The sequence below is a fragment of the Oncorhynchus clarkii genome, chromosome 30, assembly GCF_045791955.1.
Source record: "Oncorhynchus clarkii lewisi isolate Uvic-CL-2024 chromosome 30, UVic_Ocla_1.0, whole genome shotgun sequence".
Classification (NCBI taxonomy): Eukaryota; Metazoa; Chordata; class Actinopteri; order Salmoniformes; family Salmonidae; genus Oncorhynchus; species Oncorhynchus clarkii.
The window spans coordinates 37,906,100-37,919,481 of NC_092176.1; the positions used below are offsets into that span (position 1 = coordinate 37,906,100).

Genomic DNA, 13,382 nt, shown 5'->3' on the forward strand with positions numbered 1-13,382 from the left:
TACCGTCTACATAGGTAGGGAGAGAACTAAAGGGAGGTCTTACCGTCTACATAGGTAGGGAGAGAACTAAAGGGAGGTCTTACCGTCTACATAGGTAGGGAGAGAACTAAAGGGAGGTCTTACCGTCTACATAGGTAGGGAGAGAACTAAAGGGAGGTCTTACCGTCTACATAGGTAGGGAAGAAGGGAGGTCTTACCGTCTACATAGGTAGGGAAGGAGGACAGGGAGAGAACTAAAGGGAGGTCTTACCTTCTACATAGGTAGGGAGAGAACTAAAGGGAGGTCTTACCGTCTACATAGGTAGGGAGAGAACTAAAGGGAGGTCTTACCTTCTACATAGGTAGGGAGAGAACTAAAGGGAGGTCTTACCTTCTACATAGGTAGGGAAGGAGGACAGGGAGAGAACTAAAGGGAGGTCTTACCGTCTACATAGGTAGGGAGAGAACTAAAGGGAGGTCTTACCGTCTACATAGGTAGGGAGAGAACTAAAGGGAGGTCTTACCGTCTACATAGGTAGGGAGAGAACTAAAGGGAGGTCTTACCGTCTACATAGGTAGGGAGAGAACTAAAGGGAGGTCTTACCTTCTACATAGGTAGGGAGAGAACTAAAGGGAGGTCTTACCGTCTACATAGGTAGGGAGAGAACTAAAGGGAGGTCTTACCGTCTACATAGGTAGGGAGAGAACTAAAGGGAGGTCTTACCTTCTACATAGGTAGGGAGAGAACTAAAGGGAGGTCTTACCGTCTACATAGGTAGGGAGAGAACTAAAGGGAGGTCTTACCGTCTACATAGGTAGGGAGAGAACTAAAGGGAGGTCTTACCGTCTACATAGGTAGGGAAGGAGGACAGGGAGAGAACTAAAGGGAGGTCTTACCTTCTACATAGGTAGGGAGAGAACTAAAGGGAGGTCTTACCGTCTACATAGGTAGGGAGAGAACTAAAGGGAGGTCTTACCTTCTACATAGGTAGGGAGAGAACTAAAGGGAGGTCTTACCTTCTACATAGGTAGGGAAGGAGGACAGGGAGAGAACTAAAGGGAGGTCTTACCGTCTACATAGGTAGGGAGAGAACTAAAGGGAGGTCTTACCGTCTACATAGGTAGGGAGAGAACTAAAGGGAGGTCTTACCGTCTACATAGGTAGGGAGAGAACTAAAGGGAGGTCTTACCGTCTACATAGGTAGGGAGAGAACTAAAGGGAGGTCTTACCGTCTACATAGGTAGGGAGAGAACATAGGTACATAGGTAGGGAGAGAACTAAAGGGAGGTCTTACCGTCTACATAGGTAGGGAGAGAACTAAAGGGAGGTCTTACCGTCTACATAGGTAGGGAGAGAACTAAAGGGAGGTCTTACCTTCTACATAGGTAGGGAGAGAACTAAAGGGAGGTCTTACCTTCTACATAGGTAGGGAGAGAACTAAAGGGAGGTCTTACCGTCTACATAGGTAGGGAGAGAACTAAAGGGAGGTCTTACCTTCTACATAGGTAGGGAAGGAGGACAGGGAGAGAACTAAAGGGAGGTCTTACCGTCTACATAGGTAGGGAGAGAACTAAAGGGAGGTCTTACCTTCTACATAGGTAGGGAAGGAGGACAGGGAGAGAACTAAAGGGAGGTCTTACCTTCTACATAGGTAGGGAGAGAACTAAAGGGAGGTCTTACCTTCTACATAGGTAGGGAGAGAACTAAAGGGAGGTCTTACCGTCTACATAGGTAGGGAGAGAACTAAAAGGAGGTCTTACCGTCTACATAGGTAGGGAGAGAACTAAAGGGAGGTCTTACCGTCTACATAGGTAGGGAGAGAACTAAAGGGAGGTCTTACCGTCTACATAGGTAGGGAGAGAACTAAAGGGAGGTCTTACCTTCTACATAGGTAGGGAGAGAACTAAAGGGAGGTCTTACCGTCTACATAGGTAGGGAGAGAACTAAAGGGAGGTCTTACCGTCTACATAGGTAGGGAGAGAACTAAAGGGAGGTCTTACCTTCTACATAGGTAGGGAGAGAACTAAAGGGAGGTCTTACCGTCTACATAGGTAGGGAGAGAACTAAAGGGAGGTCTTACCGTCTACATAGGTAGGGAAGGAGGACAGGGAGAGAACTAAAGGGAGGTCTTACCGTCTACATAGGTAGGGAGAGAACTAAAGGGAGGTCTTACCGTCTACATAGGTAGGGAGAGAACTAAAGGGAGGTCTTACCGTCTACATAGGTAGGGAAGGAGGACAGGGAGAGAACTAAAGGGAGGTCTTACCGTCTACATAGGTAGGGAGAGAACTAAAGGGAGGTCTTACCTTCTACATAGGTAGGGAGAGAACTAAAGGGAGGTCTTACCGTCTACATAGGTAGGGAGAGAACTAAAGGGAGGTCTTACCGTCTACATAGGTAGGGAGAGAACTAAAGGGAGGTCTTACCGTCTACATAGGTAGGGAGAGAACTAAAGGGAGGTCTTACCGTCTACATAGGTAGGGAGAGAACTAAAGGGAGGTCTTACCGTCTACATAGGTAGGGAGAGAACTAAAGGGAGGTCTTACCTTCTACATAGGTAGGGAGAGAACTAAAGGGAGGTCTTACCGTCTACATAGGTAGGGAGAGAACTAAAGGGAGGTCTTACCGTCTACATAGGTAGGGAGAGAACTAAAGGGAGGTCTTACCTTCTACATAGGTAGGGAGAGAACTAAAGGGAGGTCTTACCTTCTACATAGGTAGGGAGAGAACTAAAGGGAGGTCTTACCGTCTACATAGGTAGGGAGAGAACTAAAGGGAGGTCTTACCTTCTACATAGGTAGGGAGAGAACTAAAGGGAGGTCTTACCGTCTACATAGGTAGGGAGAGAACTAAAGGGAGGTCTTACCGTCTACATAGGTAGGGAGAGAACTAAAGGGAGGTCTTACCGTCTACATAGGTAGGGAGAGAACTAAAGGGAGGTCTTACCGTCTACATAGGTAGGGAGAGAACTAAAGGGAGGTCTTACCGTCTACATAGGTAGGGAGAGAACTAAAGGGAGGTCTTACCTTCTACATAGGTAGGGAGAGAACTAAAGGGAGGTCTTACCGTCTACATAGGTAGGGAAGGAGGACAGGGAGAGAACTAAAGGGAGGTCTTACCTTCTACATAGGTAGGGAAGGAGGCGAGGCTTCTCCTGGACTGTAGGAAGAGAAGAGAGACAGAGAACATGTTACTGATAACGGGTCACACAGACATGGTCATCATAACACTGTCATAACTAGGGGTGTGACATTTAAACGTTTAAACAGATTTGGGATTGTTAACATTTAGAAAAAATCCCCAACTAAAACCTTTTATTTTAGTATCACAGAACAACTACTGACAGGTCACGATCATCATAAAGTGAAAATTATGACAACAATGCTGTACGTAGGAGACATGCATCTTTCAAATTATTTGCCACAGATATAATAATCATAATAGTAATAATAATAATATAATAATATAAAGCTCTCCGCACGTCATCATTGTTAACAGTTGGGAAAATGGCAGAGTGTGAGACAGGGAAGCGACAGCAGCGAAGTCCTGTAATGGCAATACTTTGAGAAGTTAAATGAGAAGGTGGAATTGTGCTACAGTGGCAGTAGAGGTGCTACAGTGGCAGTAGAGGTGCTACAGTGGCAGTAGAGGTGCTACAGTGGCAGTAGAGGTGCTACAGTGGCAGTAGAGGTGCTACAGTGGCAGTAGAGGTGCTACAGTGGCAGTAGAGGTGCTACAATGGCAGTACAGAGCTACAATGGCAGTACAGAGCTACAATGGCAGTACAGAGCTACAATGGCAGTACAGGTGCTACAATGGCAGTACAGGTGCTACAATGGCAGTACAGAGCTACAATGGCAGTACAGGTGCTACAATGGCAGTACAGGTGCAGAGCTGAAAGGGAGGCACCGTGAGACCCAACCCGTTGCTGGGTCTCACGGTGGACAGCAGGAAGGTGAGCTCCGTCTAGGTATCCAGGACAGCAGGAAGGTGAGCTCCGTCTAGGTATCCAGGACATCAGGAAGGTGAGCTCCGTCTAGGTATCCAGGACAGCAGGAAGGTGAGCTCCGTCTAGGTATCCAGGACAGCAGGAAGGTGAGCTCCGTCTAGGTATCCAGGACAGCAGGAAGGTGAGCTCCGTCTAGGTATCCAGGACAGCAGAAAGGTGAGCTCCGTCTAGGTATCCAGGACAGCAGGAAGGTGAGCTCCGTCTAGGTATCCAGGACAGCAGGAAGGTGAGCTCCGTCTAGGTATCCAGGACATCAGGAAGGTGAGCTCCGTCTAGGTATCCAGGACAGCAGGAAGGTGAGCTCCGTCTAGGTATCCAGGACAGCAGGAAGGTGAGCTCCGTCTAGGTATCCAGGACAGCAGGAAGGTGAGCTCCGTCTAGGTTTCCAGGACAGCAGGAAGGTGAGCTCCGTCTAGGTATCCAGGACATCAGGAAGGTGAGCTCCGTCTAGGTATCCAGGACAGCAGGAAGGTGAGCTCCGTCTAGGTATCCAGGACAGCAGGAAGGTGAGCTCCGTCTAGGTATCCAGGACATCAGGAAGGTGAGCTCCGTCTAGGTATCCAGGACAGCAGGAAGGTGAACTCCGTCTAGGTATCCAGGACAGCAGGAAGGTGAGCTCCGTCTAGGTATCCAGGACATCAGGAAGGTGAGCTCCGTCTAGGTATCCAGGACAGCAGGAAGGTGAGCTCCGTCTAGGTATCCAGGACAGCAGGAAGGTGAGCTCCGTATAGGTATCCAGGACAGCAGGAAGGTGAGCTCTGTCTAGGTATCCAGGACAGCAGGAAGGTGAGCTCCGTCTAGGTATCCAGGACATCAGGAAGGTGAGCTCCGTCTAGGTATCCAGGACAGCAGGAAGGTGAGCTCCGTCTAGGTATCCAGGACAACAGGAAGGTGAGCTCCGTCTAGGTATCCAGGACAACAGGAAGGTGAGCTCCGTCTAGGTATCCAGGACAGCAGGAAGGTGAACTCCGTCTAGGTATTCAGGACAGCAGGAAGGTGAGCTCCGTCTAGGTATCCAGGACAGCAGGAAGGTGAGCTCTGTCTAAGTTTCCAGGACTGCAGGAAGGTGAGATCCGTCTAGGTATCCAGGACAACAGGAAGGTGAGCTCCGTCTAGGTATTCAGGACAGCAGGAAGGTGAGCTCCGTCTAGGTATCCAGGACAGCAGGAAGGTGAGCTCCGTCTAGGTATCCAGGACAGCAGGAAGGTGAGCTCCGTCTAGGTATTCAGGACAGCAGGAAGGTGAGCTCCGTCTAGGTATCCAGGACTGTGGTACATTGAACTGCATTGCTCCCTAGCGGTCATCTGAATTTTGAATTCACGTCATTTTCTGATTATTTTTTTATTTGTTTAAATGAGAAAATGTGACAGTTTAAATGTTAAGAGAATGTTTACCTTTTGTCGCATCCCTAGTCATAACATTATGAAAGCAACGTTATCACTGTCATAACACTGGGGAAGTTCTCAGAGATTGAACCGATGGTTGACTGGTTGAAATGTTGGTGGTCAGTATGCAGGAGAAGTGTCATTTTCATTCGTCACACTGCCTGTCTGGTCAAAGTCATCACATTGGACACAGATAGGGACACACACACACACACACACACACACACACACATACACACAACCAACCTACCTCTTTAGTGGAGGGCGGTGGAGACTCGAAGCTGTCACTCCCCTCGAGCATGGGCGTTCGGACAGAAGACTCCGCCCCCTGAGGAGAGGCCTGAGAGTCTGAGCCTGGAGACTGGATAGAGAGACAATAATACATACATATGATATAATATAACATTTGACATGTCTGTATTGTATTTTGTATTTGTTGTGTGAGTGTAATGTTCACTCTTCATTTTGTATTGTTTATTTCCCTTGTTACTTCCTGTCTATTTCACATGCTTTGGCAATGAAAACATACATTTCAAATGTCAATAAAGTCCTTTCAATTAAATTAAATTGAGAGAAAGAGAGAGGGGGGGGGTTGTCTGAGAGAGATGGTGAGAGAGAGAGGGGGGGGGTTGTCTGAGAGAGGTGAGAGAGGGGGGGGGGGTTGTCTGAGAGAGGTGAGAGAGGGGGGGGGGTTGTCTGAGAGAGGTGAGAGAGAGGGGGGGGGGGGTTGTCTGAGAGAGGTGAGAGGGGGGGGGTTGTCTGAGAGAGAAGGTGAGAGAGAGGGGGGGATTGTCTGAGAGAGAAGGTGAGAGAGAGAGGGGGGGTTGTCTGAGAGAGAAGGTGAGAGAAAGGGGGGGGTTGTCTGAGAGAGAAGGTGAGAGAGAGAGGGGGGGGGTTGTCTGAGAGAGATGGTGAGAGAGGGGGGGGGGTTGTCTGAGAGAGAAGGTGAGAGAGAGGGGGGGGTTGTCTGAGAGAGAAGGTGAGAGAGAGGGGGGGGGGGTTGTCTGAGAGAGAAGGTGAGAGAGAGGGGGGGGTTGTCTGAGAGAGAAGGTGAGAGAGAGAGGGGGGGGTTGTCTGAGAGAGATGGTGAGAGAGAGGGGGGGGGTTGTCTGAGAGAGGTGAGAGAGAGGGGGGGGTTGTCTGAGAGAGGTGAGAGAGGGGGGGGGTTGTCTGAGAGAGAAGGTGAGAGAGAGGGGGGGGGGGTTGTCTGAGAGAGAAGGTGAGAGAGAGAGGGGGGGGTTGTCTGAGAGAGATGGTGAGAGAGGGGGGGGGGGTTGTCTGAGAGAGAAGGTGAGAGAGAGGGGGGGGTTGTCTGTAAATACAACCCATATTTATGCTGATTTATTTTATCTTGTGTCCTTTAACCATTTGTACATTGTTAAAACACTGTATATATATATAATATGACATTTGTAATATCTTTACTGTTTTGAAACTTCTGTATGTGTAATGTTTACTGTTCATTTTTGTTGTTTTTCACTTTATATATTCACTTTGTATGTTGTCTACCTCACTTGCTTTGGCAATGTTAAAACATGTTTCCCATGCCAATAAAGCCCTTGAATTGAATTGAATTGAATTGAGAGAGAGGGGGGGTTGTCTGAGAGAGAAGGTGAGAGAGAGGGGGGGGTTGTCTGAGAGAGAAGGTGAGAGAGAGCGAAAAGGGGACAGGGTTGAATGGAAAAAGAGGTGGAGAAGGAGAGGAGAGAGGAGAAAGGGAGGGGAAAGGAGTAGAATAAGTTATGTCATCCTCCATACACAACACACTGCAGACACAACACAACATCCTGCAGACACAATATCCTGCAGAAACAACATCCTGCAGACACAACACAACATCCTGCAGACACAACATCCTGCAGACACAACACACTGCAGATACAACATCCTGCAGACACAACATCCTGCAGACACAACATCCTGCAGACACAACACACTGCAGACACAACATCCTGCAGACACAACATCCTGCAGACACAACATCCTGCAGACACAACACAACATCCTGCAGACACAACACAACATCCTGCAGACACAACATCCTGCAAACACAACACAACACACTGCAGAAACAACATCCTGCAGACACAACACACTGCAGACACAACATCCTGCAGACACATAATCCTACAGACACAATGCAGCATCCTGCAGACACAACATCCTGCAGACACAACATCCTGCAGACACAACACAACATCCTGCAGACACAACATCCTGCAGACACAACACAACATCCTGCAGACACAACATCCTGCAGACACAACACAACATCCTGCAGACACAACATCCTGCAGACACAACACAACATCCTGCAGACACAACATCCTGCAGACACAACATCCTGCAGACACAACATCCTGCAGACACAACACGACATCCTGCAGACACAACATCCTGCAGAAACAACATCCTGCAGACACAACACAACATCCTGCAGACACAACATCCTATAGACACAACATCCTGCAGACACAACACAACATCCTGCAGACACAACACAACATCCTGCAGACACAACATCCTGTAGACACAACATTCTGCAGACACAACATCCTGCAGACACAACACCCTGCAGACACAACATCCTGCAGGCACAACATCCTGCAGACACAACATCCTGCAGACACAACATCCTGCAGACACAACACACTGCAGACACAACATCCTGAAGACACAACATCCTGTAGAGACAACATCCTGCAGACACAACACAACATCCTGCAGACACAACACAACATCCTGCAGACACAACATGTATTCAGAACCCTGAACTTTTTCCACATTTTATTAAGTTAAAGCCGTATTCTAAAATATATTAAATTGTTTTTTCCCCTCATCAATTTACACACAATAACCCATAATGACAAAGCAAAAACCGTTTTTTAGAAATAATTGCTAATTTATTTAAAAAAAATATATATAATTAAATATCACATTTACATAAGTATTCAGACCTTTTACTCCGTACTTTGTTGAAGCACCTTTGGCAGCAATAACAGCCTCGAGTCTTCTTGGGTACGACGCTACAAGCTTGGCACACCTGTATTTGGGGAGTTTCTCCCATTCTTCTCTGCATATCCTCTCAAGCTCTTTCAGGTTGGATGGGGAGCGTTGCTGCACAGCTATAGCTGCATAGCATTGCTACATAGCTCTGGTCTCTCCAGAGTTCAAGTCCGGGTTCTGGCTGGGCCACTCAAGGACACACAGAGACTTGTTCGGAAGCCACTGCTGAATTGTCTTGGCTGTGTGTTTAAGGTTGTTGACCTGTTGGAAGGTGAATGGTTGACCCAATTTGGAGCAGGTTTACATCAAGGATCTCTCTGTATTTTGCTCAGTTCATCTTTCCCTCAATCCTGACTAGTCTCCTAGTCCCTGCCACTAAAAAACATCCCCACAGCATGATGTTGCCACCACCATACTTCACTATAGAGATGTTGCCAGGTTTCCTCCAGACGTGACCCTTGGCATTCAGGCCAGAGAGTTCAATCTTGGTTTCAACAGACCTGAGAATCTTGTTTCACATGGTCTGAGAATCTTTAAGTGCCTTTTGGCAAACTCCAAGCGGGCTGTCATGTGCCTTTTACTGAGGAGTGGCTTCCGTCTGGCCACTCTACCATAAAGGCCTGATTGGTGGTGTGCTGCAGAGATGGTTATCCTTCTGGAAGGTTCTCCCATCTCCACAGAGGAACTCTAGAGCTCTGTCAGAGTGACCATCGGGTTGTTGGTGCTCAGCTCAGGCCGTGTCACTGTGTTCTTGGGGACCTTCAATGCTGCAGAAATTATTTGGTTCTCTTCCCCAGATATGTGCCTCGACACAATCCTGTCTCGGAGCTCAACAGACAATTCCTTCGACCTCATGGCTTGGATTTTGCTCTGACATGCACTGTCAACTGTGGGACCTTATAAAGACAGGTGTGCAACTTTCCAAATCATGTCCAATCAATTGAATTTACCACAGGTGGACTACAATAAACAGCCATGTCACAGTGTCTGAACACACTGCGTACAGGGACATGATCTGAAACTAATCTGATAACATGTAATCCATTTATAATGCTACTTACTGCTATAGACATGCTAATGCAGAAGATATAGCCCACAGTAATGCAGGAGATATAGCCCACAGTAATGCAGGAGATATAGCCCACAGTAATGCAGGAGATATAGCCCACAGTAATGCAGGAGATATAGCCCACAGTAATGCAGGAGATATAGCCCACAGTAATGCAGGAGATATAGCCCACAGTAATGCAGGAGATATAGCCCACAGTAATGCAGGAGATATAGCCCACAGTAATGCAGGAGATATAGCCCACAGTAATGCAGGAGATATAGCCCACAGAAATGCAGGAGATATAGCACACAGTAATGCAGGAGATATAGCCCACAGTAATGCAGGAGATATAGCCCACAGTAATGCAGGAGATATAGCCCACAGTAATGCAGGAGATATAGCCCACAGTAATGCAGGAGATATAGCCCACAGTAATGCAGGAGATATAGCCCACAGTAATGCAGGAGATATAGCCCACAGTAATGCAGGAGATATAGCCCACAGTAATGCAGGAGATATAGCCCACAGTAATGCAGGAGATATAGCCCACAGTAATGCAGGAGATATAGCCCACAGTAATGCAGGAGATATAGCCCACAGTAATGCAGGAGATATAGCCCACAGTAATGCAGGAGATATAGCCCACAGTAATGCAGGAGATATAGCCCACAGTAATGCAGGAGATATAGCCCACAGTAATGCAGGAGATATAGCCCACAGTAATGCAGGAGATATAGCCCACAGTAATACAGGAGATATAGCCCACAGTAATGCAGGAGATATAGCCCACAGTAATATGCTCCAGGGGTACAACCCACTCTGGCAAACAACTGTAGGATACAACCCCTCAGACTGATATCTACCCAGCCGGCAGCAGAACTGGCAACACAGTCTAGGATAAAACCCTCTTCTGAGACCCTCTTCTGTATCTACCAAGCCACAAGAGGAACTGGCAACCCACTGTGGGATAAACAACCCTCTGATCTATTTAACCAGCAGCAGAACTGGCAACCCGCGGTAGGATAAACAACCCTCTAACTGATCTATTTAATTAGCAGCAGAACTGGCAACCCGCGTAGGATAAACAGCCCTCTAACTGATCTATTTAATTAGCAGCAGAACTGGCAACCCGCGGTAGGATAAACAGCCCTCTAACTGATCTATTTAACCAGCAGCAGAACTGGCAACCCGCGCTAGGATAAACAGTCCTCTAACTGATCTATTTACTCCAGCAGCAGAACTGGCAACCCGCAGTAGGATAAACAGCCCTCTAACTGATCTATTTAACCAGCAGCAGAACTGGCAACCCGCTGTAGGATAAACAGTCCTCTAACTGATCTATTTAATTAGCAGCAGAACTGGCAACCCGCTGTAGGATAAACAGTCCTCTAACTGATCTATTTAACCATCAGCAGAACTGGCAACCCGCTGTAGGATAAACAGTCCTCTAACTGATCTATTTAACCAGCAGCAGAACTGGAAATATTTGGTTAATCAAAACCCTGTTATCCAGCACAGAAAACCCAACCAGGTTAACGCATAAATATTTTACAACAATATTCACTATTGTGTTATGTCACACAGCACAATTGGGAATGGCTTCCATGTTAAAGTCCAATGCAGCCCTTTTTTATCTCAATATCAATCATTTCTGGGTAACAATAAAGTACCATACTGTGATTTTTTCCCATTGAAATGGTCAAAATAAATGGTAGCTATCCTTCTCTCTGTGTTGTCCTGCTACTGTGCTGGGCTACTGGTACTGTCTCCACAGGATGTGATGCCTTTGTACCAAGCTCCGCTCTACACATGTATTATAAGCTAGAAGAATTTACCATGGAATGGGGGATGGGGGGACAGGGGTACGGGGGTACAGGGGGATGGGGGGATGAGGGGACAGGGGTACGGGGGGACAGGGGGATGGGGGGGACGAGGGGACAGGGGTACGGGGGGACAGGGGTATGGGGGTACAGGGGGATGGGGGGGACGAGGGGACAGGGGTACGGGGGGGATGAGGGGACAGGGGTACGGGGGGACAGGGGTACAGGGATACGGGGGGATGGGGGGGACGAGGGGACAGGGGGGACGGGGGGGATGAGGGGACAGGGGTACGGGGGGACAGGGGTACAGGGGTACGGGGGGACAGGGGTACGGGGGGACGGGGTACGGGGGTACGGGGGGGACAGGGGGACGGGGGGACGGGGGGGACAGGGGGACGGGGAAATGGAGGTACGGGGGGGATGAGGGTGTACAGACAGAGACCTGATATGGAGGAAAACAGCCATTCTCTTCATGTTATTGGATACCTGCTGAAATAGTCTCTTATCCCGTGACTCCCCCCTCTCCCGCTCACCAACCCCCCTGCACCCACCCGATCCCCACCACCAACCCCCCCTGCACCCCCCTCTGCCCATCACCAATCCCCCTGTACCCCTCCCCTCTCCCCATCACCAACCCCCCTGTACCAACCCCAACTGCCCCTCTCCCCATCACCAACCCCCCCTGCACCCTCCGACCCCCCCCTTCATGGCTCACACAGAGCAGCATGCCCTTTCCCTCTCTCTATGCCTCTTCCCTAGTTCTCACTGACACACGCGCTCGCTATACTAATTAATAGAGAGAGTGTGTGTGTCTGAGTGAAAATTAGGGAGGGGCATGGATGGTGAGAGAGGGGGAGCAGGAGAGTTAGTGGGAAGGAGGTCCATTTTATTCTTAGATCCAGCAATCCTCTCTTCCTCATTCTCTCACATACCTCTTTTGTCGCCCAGTCCCCCCCCCCCCCCCCCCCCTCTGTTATCAGTGTCAGGATGTCTACAACGCATTTAGGAAAGTATTCAGACCCCTTGACTTTTTCCACATTTTGTTAAGTTACAGTCTTGTTCTAACATTGATTAAATTCATATTTTTCCAAGCCTTGAGGTCAAAGGAATTGTCCGCAGAGCTCTGAGACAGGATTGTGTCGAGGGTAACAAAGGGAAACAGAAAATGTTTGCAGCATTGTAGATGTTTTACAACGGCAGGAACTGGGAGACTAGTCAGGATCGAGGGAAAGATGAACAGAGCAAAGTACAGAGAGATCCTTGGTGAAAACCTGCTCCAGAGCGCTCAGGACCTCAGACTGGGGGCGAAGATTCACCTTCCAACAGGACAACGACCCTAAGCACACAGCCAAGACAACGCAGGTGTGGCTTCGTGGCAAGTTTCTGAATGTCCTTGAGTGGCCCAGCCAGAGCCCGGACTTGAACCTGATCGAACATCTCTGGAGAGACCTGAAAATAGCTGTGCAGCGACGCTCCCCATTCAACCTGACAGAGATTGAGAGGATCTTCAGAGAAGAATGGGAGAAACTCCCCAAATACAGGTGTGCCAAGCTTGTAGTGTCATACCCAAGAAGACTTGAGAACATTATCGCTACCAAAGGTGCTTCAACAAAGTTCTCTAAAAACCTGTTTTTGTTTTGTCATTATGGGTTATTGTGGGTAGATTGATGAGGGGGAAAAAACTATTTAATCCATTTTAGAATAAGGCTGTAACGTAACAAAATATAATAATACTTTCTGAATGCACTGTATGTCTGGCGGCCAGGACAGCTCCATTTGCAGGGCTAACTCTGACTGTGGAGAGGAGAGGAAAATAGAGTAGAGGAGAGAGGAGGAAAGGAGGAGACAGGACAGGAGAGAAGAGGAGAGAGGAAGGAGAGAAGAGGAGAGAAGAGAAGAGAAGAGAAGAGGAGGAGACAGGACAGGAGAGAAGAGGAGAGAGGAAGGAGAGAAGATAGTAGGAGAGGAGAGGAGAGGAGAGGAGAGGAGAGGAGAGGAGAGGAGAGGAGAGGAGAGGAGAGGAGAGGAGAGGAGAGGAGAGGAGAGGAGAGGAGGAGAAGATACTAGGAGAGGAGGGGATAGAGGACAGGAGAGGGGAGGAAAGGAGGAGGAGTGGAGATCATTTGTCCTC

At 48.4% G+C, this 13,382-nt stretch overlaps 1 protein-coding gene across 1 annotated transcript in view; it reads right to left on the reverse strand.

Annotated features, from left to right (window-relative positions):
* Window positions 1-13,382, reverse strand: part of LOC139390108 (amyloid-beta A4 precursor protein-binding family A member 1-like) — a 125,981-nt gene that overhangs the window by 22,590 nt on the left and 90,009 nt on the right. Inside the window, exons 4-5 of the mRNA XM_071137265.1 lie at window positions 5,625-5,735; window positions 3,100-3,139 (exon numbers count right to left, since the gene is read on the reverse strand). Coding sequence (XP_070993366.1) covers window positions 3,100-3,139; window positions 5,625-5,735 — 151 coding nt within the window. The remainder of the gene's footprint in view (window positions 1-3,099; window positions 3,140-5,624; window positions 5,736-13,382) is intronic.